The sequence below is a fragment of the Hyperoodon ampullatus genome (assembly GCF_949752795.1).
Source record: "Hyperoodon ampullatus genome assembly, chromosome: 11".
Lineage (NCBI taxonomy): Eukaryota > Metazoa > Chordata > Mammalia > Artiodactyla > Ziphiidae > Hyperoodon > Hyperoodon ampullatus.
The window spans coordinates 37965059-37977868 of record NC_136924.1 but is presented as its reverse complement, the minus strand read 5'-3'; the positions used below and the strand labels follow the sequence as shown (position 1 = coordinate 37977868).

The 12810-nt window shown below is 42.3% G+C and overlaps 1 protein-coding gene and 1 pseudogene across 3 annotated transcripts in view; both read right to left on the bottom strand.

Annotated features, from left to right (window-relative positions):
* The window catches only part of XRCC6 (X-ray repair cross complementing 6), a gene marked incomplete at its 5' end in the record, with an annotated part of 28421 nt that extends 16656 nt beyond the window's left edge, over positions 1-11765 (bottom strand). Inside the window, 5 exons of one of the 2 annotated variants that reach the window (XM_079715642.1) lie at positions 3343-3526; positions 4073-4327; positions 4582-4720; positions 8901-9013; positions 11687-11765. In XM_079715642.1, coding sequence (XP_079571768.1) covers positions 3343-3526; positions 4073-4327; positions 4582-4720; positions 8901-9013; positions 11687-11765 — 770 coding nt within the window. The remainder of the gene's footprint in view (positions 1-3342; positions 3527-4072; positions 4328-4581; positions 4721-8900; positions 9014-11686) is intronic. The other variant, XM_079715643.1, reaches the window with a different exon arrangement.
* A 365-nt stretch (positions 11766-12130) lies between these two features.
* On the bottom strand, positions 12131-12559 carry LOC307060807 (small ribosomal subunit protein uS12-like; annotated as a pseudogene). The gene has a single exon. The product of its transcript is annotated as a small ribosomal subunit protein uS12-like (transcript).
* Between the last annotated feature and the right edge of the window lie 251 nt (positions 12560-12810).

Sequence of the window (12810 nt, the reverse complement as noted above, 5' to 3'; positions counted from 1 at the left end):
GACTCTGCGCTTCCACTGCAGGGGACACAGGTCAATCCCTGGTCAGGGAACTAAGATCTCACATGCTGTGCAGCGCAACCAAAAAAAAAAGGATTGCTATCATACAAAATATGTTCTTTACCCAAAATGGAACTAAGTTAGAGATCCACAACAAAGAGAAATCTGGGAAAACCTCAAATATTTGGAAAGTAAATAATACAATTCTAAATAACCCAGGAGGTCAAAGGAGAAATCACAAGGGAAATTTAAAATGATTTTGAACTGAATGAAAGTGAAAACACAACATATCAAAAGGTATAGGATGCAGCTAAATCAGTGCTCAGAGGGAAATTTATAGCTTTAAAACCTTTATCCCAAAAGAAGAAAAGTCTTAAATTAATAACCCAATCTTCACTGTTGTAGAATGTTTAGCAGTATTTACTTTAAAGAAGAGAACATGTTTAAACAAGTTATAGCTAGTTCAAAGGTATATTGGTTCACACAGTAGAAAGAACATTGGTTTGGGACAGAGCCCTGACTAGAAATTTTAGGTTCCTGGAGCAAGCACCTGGTAGGTATGGTACAATTTGGTAATGTATGATGTGCCCCAGAGATGAGTGTTAGTAACAGATGGGCGTTAGTAATAACACCACCCATTTGATGGCTTCCTACTTTAAATTATTCCGGCTTACTAGGTGTTAAACACAGTTGTTTAAAGGCTGCTAAAGGAGAGCTGACAATAAATGTAACCAATTTAAAAACTGCACAATCTGCAAAAGTAGTTTTTAAAAATTGTTGTGCCCTCTAAATTTTAGTATCCTGGGAAAAAGCACTGGTCAATGTGGTCTACTCTGGCCTCAGGCTTCAAGTGACCTTGGTTCTATTTCTGAACCAAAAGAGCAAATTGGTTAGTCCCCCCACCCCATATTAAATGTTCACATTTATAAACTAAGGTACCTTTCGACCTTGAAAATGTCATAACTCTAAGTTAAGACAGAGTTATAGTATAACATCATGTGGTTTATGTCATACCAAGGAAAGAAAAATGTGAAAGCCCACAGCACAAAACAAGCTGCTTATGTTAAACTTCATCTGAAATGATTTAAGGTTAATAAATGTTACTAATGGGTAGGTTTCAACCCAACTGAAGCACTATTTTTATAGATTAAATGAGGTAATTATGTTAACAAAGAACTTAGGACATACAGATGAACCGGTTTGCAGGGCAGAAATAGAGACACAGGGCTTCCCTGGTGGCGCAGTGGTTAAGAATCCGCCTGCCGGTGCAGGGGACACGGGTTCGAGCCCTGGTCCGGGAAGATCCCACATGCTGTGGAGCAACTAAGCCCGTGCGCCACAGCTACTGGGCCTGTGCTCTAGAGCCCACAAGCCACAACTACTGGGCCCACGTGCTGCAACTACTGAAGCCTGCCCACCCTAGAGTCCATGCTCCGCAACAAGAGAAGCCACCTCAATGAGAAGCCCATGAACTGCAACGCCCCGCGCACAGCAAGAAAGACCCAACGCAGCCAAAAATAAATAAATAAATTTATTAAAAAAGAAAGAAAGAAAGAAAGAGAGATACAGATGTAGAGAACAAACGTATAGACACCAAGGGGGGAAAGTGGCAGGGGTGGGAGTGGTGGTGTGATGAATTGGGAGATTGGGATTGACATATATACACTAATATGTATAAAACGGATAACTAATAAGAATCTGCAGTATAAAAAATAAATAAAATTCAAATAAAAAAAGAAAAAAAGAACTTAGGACAGTGCCTGGCACACAATAATTATGCAATAAAATAATTCTATTATTTTATTATAGCAAGAATAAGTGTAATAATTTTCTAAGCCTTAGGCAATTAATTCTCAAACAGCTCCAATTTATTATTATTACTACCAAATATCCTATAATGACTCTTTCACAAAATAGTAAGAATAGCTAATGTTTATAATTACTACGTTATTCCATTTAATCATCACAGCAGCCCTATAAAGAGGGACCATTTTTGCTTCCATTTTACTGAGGCTCAGAGAAGTTACATGATTTACCCCAGGTCACGCAGCAGAGGACTAGAATCCGAGCCAATCTGACTCTAGAACCTACTTTTTTTTTTTTTTTTGCGGTACGCGGGCCTCTCACTGCTGTGGCCTCTCCCGTTGCGGAGCACAGGCTCCGGACGCGCAGGCTCAGCGGCCATGGCTCACGGGCCCAGCTGCTCTGTGGCATGTGGGATCTTCCCGGACCGGGGCATGAACCTGCGTCCCCTGCATCGGCAGGCGGACTCTCAACCACTGCACCACCAGGGAAGCCCTAGAACCTACTTTTAACCGCCATTTTATGCCCCCTGCCACTCCCACCAATGTGTGTAGATTTCCAAATTGTAGTAGTAACAATATTCCACTATTTCAGGAAGGAGAAAAGGTGACAGGGTGATTGTTTGAGGAAAGAGAAATAGTTCCTGGGAGGAAAAGGAGAACAATGACAAAACTATAACTGTAGCAATGAGCTGCTTCATGGTTTCCTTAAAATATTTAATTTCATGGGTTTTCTAGTAGAATTGTCAGTAATCTCTTGAAAACAGCTCAAAAACTACCAATGGTCTTATTCCTCTATACTGAGGAAACTAGTCTAAAATGAAAGTCTGATGCTCTTTAGGAAGAAACACTGAGGCGGCCTTTGGATTCTAACGTCAAAGGTCTCTAAAGGAAGATAATCCAACCACCTGGTTCTTACTGGTCTCAAGTTTATAAGAAATTAGAATAACAATTTTAACAGCAATGATAATAACTGAAATTTATTGAGTTTTTGCTCTATACCAGGTACTGTCGTTATCCCCAATTTACAGAGAAGAAAACAGACAATGTCCTAGTGAGTGCAACTGAGGATACCGTTAGCCGCAACTGTTTACCCCAAAGGAGTGGAGAGCTGTTTTATTTTGGAGAAACAGCATACCAGCTCTTTCTAGAGAAATAGAAGCAAATAGCTTGTGCTATCCTGAAATAAAGCAAGTTTTTTTTGTTTGTTTGTTTTTTGCGGTACGCGGGCCTCTCACTGTTGTGGCCTCTCCCGTTGCGGAGCACAGGCTCCGGACGCGCAGGCTCAGCGGCCATGGCTCATGGGCCCAGCTGCTCCGCAGCACGTGGGATCCTCCCAGACCGGGGCACGAACCCGTGTCCCCTGCATTGGCAGGCGGACTCTCAACCACTGCTCCACCAGGGAAGCCCTAAAGCAAGTTTTTTAGAGGAACAGTGAGGCAGTGGTACAGCCCAGAGTTAAGGAGCCAGGGAGGTCAAAGCCATGCACTGCTTATGATCAGTTAGGGGCCTCGTGGACAGCTGACCCAGGCTTAGTGCCTACCTGTAGAGCACGCGCTTCCTGGTCTCCTTGGCGCGAACCTTCCTCAACAGGTCTCTGAGCTTGCTCGACTCCTCAAAGTGAACCCCTATGTCCTCATCCTCTGCTATGCTGATAATATCTCTGTAGAACAAGGATATGTCAAAGCCCCCACGTTTCCTTAGGTGCAACAAGTCAAGGAAGATGCCTGGAGTGAGGATAGACAAAAGTGAGGGGAAACAATTTCCAGCAAGGGAGAATTTTTTTCAGTTAAGTTTAAATATGCTGTTAAAAGCTCCCAAAGAACTAGATTGATTATAAACATTTTCAGGACTTAGAGAAAGTGGTTAAGGGGATCAGCTGCTCTAATGACTTCAGACAACTTATTCAAATAACCACCATTTGTGGTGGCGTTAAAGTCAAGAAAAGCCCTCAGGTAGAGCCCTTCAGACAACTAATGGCCTGGTCATTTTCACTGGGAATATGACATAGGGGTCTCCCCCAGCTTCACTTTATTGTTTCATTTTACTCTGAAGGGTGAAAAGCAACTATTTGACATCAGCTATAAAGAAGCAAAAAAAATTAAGTGCCAAGTTAAAAGAACAGGGTGGGTACTTCCCTGGAGGTCCAGTGGTTAAGACTCCTCGATTCCATTGCAGGGGGCACGGGTCCGATCCCTGGTCGGGGAACTAAGATCCCACAAGCCACACAATGCGGCCAAAGAAATAAAATAAAAGAACAGGGGAATGCCGACCTGTGTCACGGAGATCCCCAGCTTTGGTCCTGGCCCTGCTGGCTTTGGCACTGTCATTGCCGTGGGGGTCATCTTCATTGGTGAAAAGCATGATCCTCTTATGGCTCATCTTGAACTGGACATCGCTAAAGAGGTTGGCACAGACCCACAGTACTTCACTTAGGGAGTAGTCAGATCCATGGCCAATTAGGTCTTGGAAATGTTTCTTCCCCTCCTGCCCCTTAAAGTGGTCGAGCTCTAGCACTCGTTTAGCACCTGATCAGAGACAGGGAGTCAAATGGGCAGAAAAGTCAGAACAGCGTCAGTGTTTTACAAGACTAATAGAAGCTCTTTCTCACCCAGAGCTGTTTAACCCACATAACAAAAGTCTACACCCCAGTAAGAACCCCCTTGTGCAGGAAAGCATACTCCCAGTCAAGATGTTATCCGCTTCCTTCTCCACATCCCTCTTTGTGCACATTAGTGACCTTCTCACGTAAGGGAAAAGCTGATCTTAGAATACTACTGACCTGGATTATCCAATTCCTGCAAGACGTAAATATTTTTGAAATTCACTGAATTTTTGTCCTTCTTGGTACCATAGAACACCACTGCCAAGAGATCTCGATCACTGCTTATGATCTTACTGGTGTATACACTCCGGATACACTGAAAAAACAAACATAAAGTTTCTATTAATATTTAACTACGTACCACTAAACTTAAGCTCCACAGGTGCCTGACACATAGTAGGGCACTCAATATATATTTGCTGAATTTGTCATGGCATTAGAGTAAGGCGTGACCCCTACCTTCAGGAAACTCATAATCCAGTGAGGGTGATGGTCATTTATATTATGTATAACACAAAGCAAAGTGTGGTTATGTATACAACAGACATATAAGCAGTCCCTACAATAAGAAATCAGAGAATTCAAAACATGTATATACTCAGGAAGGAAACTCTGCTATAGGGAAATAAAAATAAATAAAAGCCCAGCACTAGAATCGGAAAACCTGGATTTCAGTCCCAATGATGTCACTTACTTAACTGGCTGAGTTTGAACAGGCCATTTGATCATTCCTCAAGTAGCTTTTTTTTTTCTTTAATGTGGACCATTTTTAAAGTCTTTATTGAATTTTTTACAATATTACTTCTGTTTATGTTTTGGTTTTTTGGCCCCAAAGCATGTGAGATCTTAGCTCTCTGACCAGGGATCAAACCTGCACCCCCTGCGTTGGAAGGCGAAGTCTTAACCACTGGACCACCAGGGAAGTCTCTTTTCCTCAAGTAGCTTGATACCAAGAAACAAAATTTACATATATAAAATAATTACATATATAAAAGGTTTAAGTGAATGTTAGTAAGTGTGACATTAATAAATAATGGAAAATAAATCTATACCTACTAAAAGCAACTTTTGAAATAAAATTTGCCTAATTACACAATTAAACACATCAGTATTCCAGGAAATATAAACTAAAGCCATATCCAGTAAATCAGTGTCTCATAAGTGGTCAGTCCTGGTGGCCTATAATTCTGGGGGTACTGACAAAATTAAGTTTCTGATTCTGCAAAGCTGAGGAATAAACCAACCATGGTGACCCCCCTCCATATCCTGCTTGAGACTCTACCTGGCCTTCCTCCATAGCAATTCTCTCCTTAAATGTAGAACTTATGGTATGTCTAGTCATTGACAGTTATCTTCATGGCAAGCAATCATTTCTTTCTATTTATTTATGTATTTATTTTTCATATTTATTTATTTATTTGGCTACGCCGGGCGGGATCTTTAGTTGCGGCATGCAAGATCTTAGTTGTAGCATGCAGGATCTAGTTCCCTGACCAGGGATCAAACCTGTGCCCCCTGCAGTGGAAGTCTTAACCACTGGACTGCCAGGGAAGTCCCAGTGAGGGCTTCTTTAGGTTCTACGATTGACCACCCCTCCCCCCACCCACACACACAAACTAAAATAGAATTTTAGAAAATGTTTTTTCATTGCTCCTTATCAAACACATTACGTTCATCAGTGAATGTTTCACTTATTCACTACATAATACTACAGTTGCTTCTGGGTTCTCTAGGCGTTAGCATTTCATGAACCCCTTCAAATTACATGTAGAACTGTATCTTTTTGGGGAGAGGGTACATAGCCTTCATCACATCTTCAAAGAGGTCCATGGGGCTTCCCTGGCGGTGCAGCGGTTGAGAGTCCGCCTGCCAATGCAGGGGACACGGGTTCGTGCCCCGGTCCGGGAAGATCCCACATGCCGCAGAGCGGCTGGGCCCATGAGCCATGGCCGCTGAGCCTGTGCATCTGGAGCCTGTGCTCTGCAACGGGAGAGGCCACAACAGTGAGAGGCCCGCGTACCGCAAAAAAAAAAAAAAAAAAAGAGGTCCATGATCCAAAAAAGGTTAAAGCAGTGCTCCTCAAAGAGTGATCTTCAAACAACATCAGCGTCACCTGGGAGCTCTGTTGGAAATGCAAATTCTTGGTCCCTCCTCTAGACCTATAGAATCAGAAATTCTGATTGCAGGGTAAGGCCCTGCAATCTGTGTCAACAGCCCAACAGCCCTGCAGGTGATTCTGATGTAGGTTAAAGTTTGCAAACCACTGCTTTAAAGTTAAGAATTGTTTTTATTAATTCTTTTTTTAGATGCAAGATATTCTGATTTGTCAATTGCAAGAACTGTTTGTGTACAAATTAGGACATGAGAAGCTTCTGTTTGGTTCCAAACTCCAAAAATATGAGAAATGAGGTGTACAATAAATCCTTAAAACTTCTTCTCTATGAAGAAATAGTAATCTTTTTAATTGAGGTAAAATTCACATAACAAAATTAATCATTTAAGTGAACAATTCAGTGTTCAATTTAGTACATTCTCACAATGTTGTGCAACCACCACTTCTATCTAGTTCCCAAACATTTTTATCATCCCAAAAGCAAACCCCGTACCAATTAAGCAGTTGCTCCCTCCCCTGCAGCCCCTGGTAACCACCAACCTGCATTCTCTATGGATTATCTATTCTATACTTCATATAAGTGTAATCATACAGCATGTGACCTTTTGCCTGGCTTCTTTCACTTAATGTAATGTTTTCAAGGTTCATGCACCTTGTAGCATGTATCACTACTTCATTCCTTTTTATGACTAATATTCTACTGTATATATAAACATTTTGTATATCCACTTAAAAAGTTTTAGAATGAGATAAGGGTGGTGATTATTGCATGACATGAATGACTAAATACCTTAAAACTGTATACTTTAAAATAGTTAATTTTGTTATGTGAATTATACCTCAATTTAAAAAATAAAAATATTTAATCCTCATAACAATTTGACAAAGTAGGTACTATTATTTTATTTTTTATTTTTAATAAATTTATTTATTCATTTATTTATTTTTGGCTGCACTGGGTCTTCATTGCTGCACACGGGCTTTCTCTAGTTGCAGCAAGCCGGGGCTACTCTTCGTTGCGGTGCACAGGCTTCTCACTGTGGTGGCTTCTCTTGTTGCGCAGCATGGGCTCTAGGTGCGCGGGCGTCAGTAGTTGTGGCTCACGGGCTCTAGAGTGCAGGCTCAGTAGTTGTGGCGCACGGGCTTAGTTGCTCCGCGGCATGTGGGATCTTCCCGGACCAGGGCTCGAAACTGTGTCCCCTGCATTGGCAGGCGGATTCTTAACTACTGTGCCACAAGGGAAGCCCAAAGTAGGCACTATTATTATCTCCATTTTACAGATGAGAAAAGATATCAAGAGCTTCAGCAACTCTTCCGATATCATACAGTTTATAAGTGGCAGAATCAAGATCTGAGTAGCTGTTTTTTATTTAATTGGGTAAACACCTAGGAGGGGAACTGCTGGGTCATATAATAAGTCTACGTTTAACTCTTTGAGGAACTGCCAAACTGTTTTCCACAGCAGCTGATCCATTTCACATTCCCACCGACAATGTATAAGAGTTCCAATTTCTGCATCCTTGTCAACACTTCTTATTGTCCCTTTTTCTTTTTTTTTGTAAATTACAGCAGTCCTAGTGGGTGGGTATGATACCTCATTGTGGTTTTGATTTGTATTTCTCTAATACCTAAAAATATTGAGCATCTTTTCATGTGCTTTTGGCCATTTGTACATCTTTAGAGAAATGTATATTCAAGTTTTGTGACCATTTTTAAATTGGGTTGTTTGTCTTTTTGTTGTAATAATCTTTTTCAACCACAGGTAATACTCAACTACAAAAGGACTCATTTCCACACCATAATAGCTGGAACTTCCTTCCTTCTTTTACACTGACATCTCTATAGGAAGAGGAGCCCACTTCTGCTACCAGGGCTAACACAGAAGGTGGGAGCAATGTAGTCCCAGGGTCGGAAGTTCAAACCCAAAATAAAATGGGCCTGTTCTCCAACACTGCTACTCTTTTTTTTTTTTAAGTTTATTTATTTATTTATTTTTGGCTGCGTTGGGTCTTTGTTGCTGCGTGTGAGCTTTCTCTAATTGCGGCAGGCGGGGGCTACTCTTCGTTGCAGTGCGCGGGCTTCTCATTGCAGTAGCTTCTCTTGTTGTGGAGCACAGGCTCTAGGCACACGGGCTTCAGTAGTTGTGGCACGCAGGCTCAGTAGCTGTGGCTTGGGGGCTCTAAAGCACAGGCTCAGTAGCTGTGGCACATGGGCCTAGTTGCTCCGTGGCATGTGGGATCTTCCTGGACCAGGGATTGAACCCATGTCCCCTGCATTGGCAGGCGGATTCTTAACCACTGTGCCACCAGGGAAGTCTCCATATTTTTAAAAGTGGTGTTGATACTTTCTGTTGTTTGTTTAATTAAATGAAAGGTAGTCTTACCTGGATGCTCATGTCAAAAGGAGTCAACTCATCTTCATCCTGAGTTTCAAACATGGCCTCAGAAGCATCAATCAAAAAAATCAAACTATCTCTTCCTGAATATTTATAATCTCCTATGGGGAAAAAAATAGAAGGAAATGTTTGCCCTTGTTTCATATTTATCATGTTTATTATTCATATAAAACAAACAGAGGGACTTCACTGGTGGTGCAGTGGTTAAGACTCGCACTTCCAATGCAGGGGGCTAGGGTTTGACCTCTGGTCAGGGAACTAGATCCCACATGCATGCCGCAACCAAGAGTTCACATGCCACAACTAAGGAGCTGGTGAACCGCAACTAAGGAGTCTGCCTGCCAGGGCTTCCCTGGTGGCGCAGTGGTTGAGAGTCTGCCTGCCGATGCAGGGAACACAGGTTCGTGCCCTGGTCCGGGAAGATCCCACATGCCGTGGAGCGGCTGGGCCCGTGAGCCATGGCCGCTGAGCCTGCGCGTCCGGAGCCTGTGCTCCGCAACGGGAGAGGCCACAACGGTGAGAGGCCCGCGAACCAAAAAAAAAAAGAGTCTGCCTGCCGCAACTAAGACCTGGGACAACCAAATTAATTAATTAATTAATTTAATTTAATAAATCCTCCATCATAAGCATATCAAAAAAAAACCCCAAAACTTTTAAGAAATAGAATTAAAATAAAATAAAACAAATAGAGAAAAGCCCATTAAGCAAAATTATAATCTGAGGAATTCCCTAAGGTGAACACCCTTAGGGAATTCCTTGGTGGGCCAGTGGTTAGGACTCCGCGCTTTCACTGCCAAGGGCGCGGGTTCAATCGCTGGTCAAGGAACTAAGATCCCGCAAGCCACAAGCTGCGCAGTGCAGCCAAAAAAAAAAAGAAAAAAAGTGAACATCCTTAAAACCACCATGCACATCAGGCAACTGAATCTTGCCAGTCACCCCTGAAGCCCTCTCCAGGTCGCCTCCCAATTTTAACACCCACCTTCCTCCCAAGAGTAATCACCATCCTGACTTTTGGTAATCACTTCATTTTTTTCTTTATAATCATCCAAGCCAACATTCCTAAACACTGGTTTTGACTTCAAAAAAAAGAAAAGGTTTTTTGTTTTTTTTTTTTTGCGGTACGCGGGCCTCTCACTGCTGTGGCCTCTCCCGTTGCGGAGCACAGGCTCCGGACGCGCAGGCTCAGCGGCCATGGCTCATGGGCCCAGCCGCTCCGCAGCACGTGGGATCTTCCCGGACTGGGGCACGAAACCCGTGTCCCCTGCATCGGCAGGCGGACTCTCAACCAGTGCACCACCAGGGAAGCCCCCCAAAAAAGTTTTTAAAGCCTCTTATAATCTGTAGATACCCCCTCTGTCTTTTGACTCATAGTTTATTTGCTGAAAAACCTGTATATTATGTCATATAGTTTTCGACCTTCTGGATTTTGCTGACTGCATTCTTTTGGTGTAGATTAACATCGTCCTCTGTCTTTTCTACTAAGGACCTAGAGAGGCTTCATCGGATTTGGGTTTTTGTTGTTTTTTTTTTCTGGCATGATTACATTATAGGTGATGTTGAGTTTTTCATAAAAAGGCATATAATGTCTGGTTGTCTCCCTTTTTGACGATGCTGCTTCCTAATGCAATAAATTTATTTACCCATCTTTTCTGAAGCAATACAGCAATACGTGTCAAGAGCCTTAAACAAAAATTCTACCTTGAGCCAGTGAATTCTACTTCTTAGGAATCTATCTTAAGAAAATAAAATATGGAAAAACCCTATGCAAAAATTTCCACAATGTTGTTTATTAAAGTAAGAAACTGAAAACTAAAATGTCCAACAGAAGGTAGAATTAACAAATTATAGCATATTTAAAATGATTTATAGAGGCTATATTTGCAGTTACATGGAAAGATATATCTATAATACAGTAAGGAAAAAAGGCAGAACACAAAACTATGTATATATGTTTAAAATTCTTTTTGAAGAAGATGTAAATTTTGAAAATGTAAATTAAAATGGAAAAAAATATATGCACTATGATTACCACCATGTAAAAAATCAGATACAAACAAAAACAAACTATATATAGTTATGAAGTATAAAGAAGGATATATGAAGGAAATATGCAAAATGCCAAAATGCTAGTAGTGGTTGTGTTAGGGTGGTAGATTACATAGATTACAGAATTCTGTTTTATATTTTATATTTCCTATATTTCTCACTTTTAAAAAATAAAAATACTTTAAAAATTTCTACCCAGGACTTAAATTAACCAGTATGTAGAGTACAGGCACCCCTTATTTCTCTTCCTTTGTCCTATGTGTTACTGTGTTGTCTGAACATATACTCCCAAACCTGCAAGCTAGGTGAGGGAATGACTCTTGTAACTGTGTTGCTTATGTATACTCTTTGGTTGTTGCAGTTATTGAAGGGTGAAAGCATTTTTACACTGAGGCCCAAGAATGAGGAAAACTACTTTCCTGGGTGAGGAAGGGTCTTACCTGAGCCACCTAAGGTGACAAAGGATACCAATGTTCAGGGTCATTTATTGGAGATCAATCTACCAGTGCCCAGCAAAAGTTTAAGGCTAGGAATGTTCCATAGACTAGAGTAGGACCTGAATAAAAGAGCCTAGGGTAGCTCTGCGAAGTTCAAAGGGAGAAAAGTACTGGAGATTCTCTGGGGAGAGAAGCGTGGACCACAAGACAGCAAAGATCACCCAGCAGAGATAGGTAGGGAAAGTCTTTCTTCCACACACACAAGGGTACATGTTAATGAAAGTCACTTACCACCTGCTTCAAGGCCCTCCTCTTGATCTTCTTCTTCCTCATCACCCTGATTTTTGTAATAAGACTCCCACCCTGACATGATGGTTACTGCTCACAAGATGAAAGAAAGTGGAGATCAGTAACAACCAAATTTAAACCTAAAAGTTATCGACCCCTAGGCTTCTTTGAGTTCTGTCTTAAAAGCTACATGTTACTCCTGAGGAACGTGGATGCTGGATCCTGCTCCCTGGAGAGCTTGGTAATTGAGATGCAAGGTAAAAGGACATGGGGGTCATTCCTGAAATAGCCTCACCTTAGCTTCCCTTAAGGACAATTCAGGGCTGGTGGCCCGTAATGACCTCTCTGACGGGTGTGCTGGGGCAGCCTGACCTGGAGGTCCAGTTCCGCCTCCGGCATCATCCGGCATATGAAAATTTATTACTATCGTGCTTTCATCATCAAAACTTATGATCTTGGTCTTTCCTTCTTGCCTTTGTATAAGGCCAAAAGAGAGAAACTGGCTACTCTGACAACCTTAAAGCAGACTCCAGAAATGTCACCAACAACATGACCTTTGCGACCAAATCCAGAAACCAGAACTTCATCATTTTCCTCAATAAAATCCAAACAACCATCATTGGGTACAAAGGCTGTGATTTTTTTTTTGCCATTCTTGATTAGCTGAACCCTGACACACTTCCTGATGGCAGAATTTGGCTGTTTGGCCCCTACTTTTTCAAGCACAATTCCCTTAGCATGAGAATCACCTCCAAAAGGGTTGGCCTTCAGGGCTGTACCCAAATGGGCTTTTTTGTACTGTTTATCATGCCACTCCTGGTCTCATCGGCGGCTACGGAGCTTCCTGGCAGTACGAAGACCGCGACACTTGCCCATCCTGCCTGCGCCACGGGCCTGAGCGAAAGAGCTCCGGCATCATCTGGACTTGAGAGATTCCCGGTCCAGTGTACTGCGCCCTTTAGCAGACCCACTTGTCCTCATCCCGCCCCCAAATCTCCCCCAACTCCTCAGCCAGCTATGCCCAGTGGGGTCCCAAACGCAGGCGGGCCTCCAAGGCCAGGTGCGCCTCCCCTCGGAGGAAGGAACAGGAATCAGAGGCCGTCTCCACCCCTCGGCTCCGCACACTT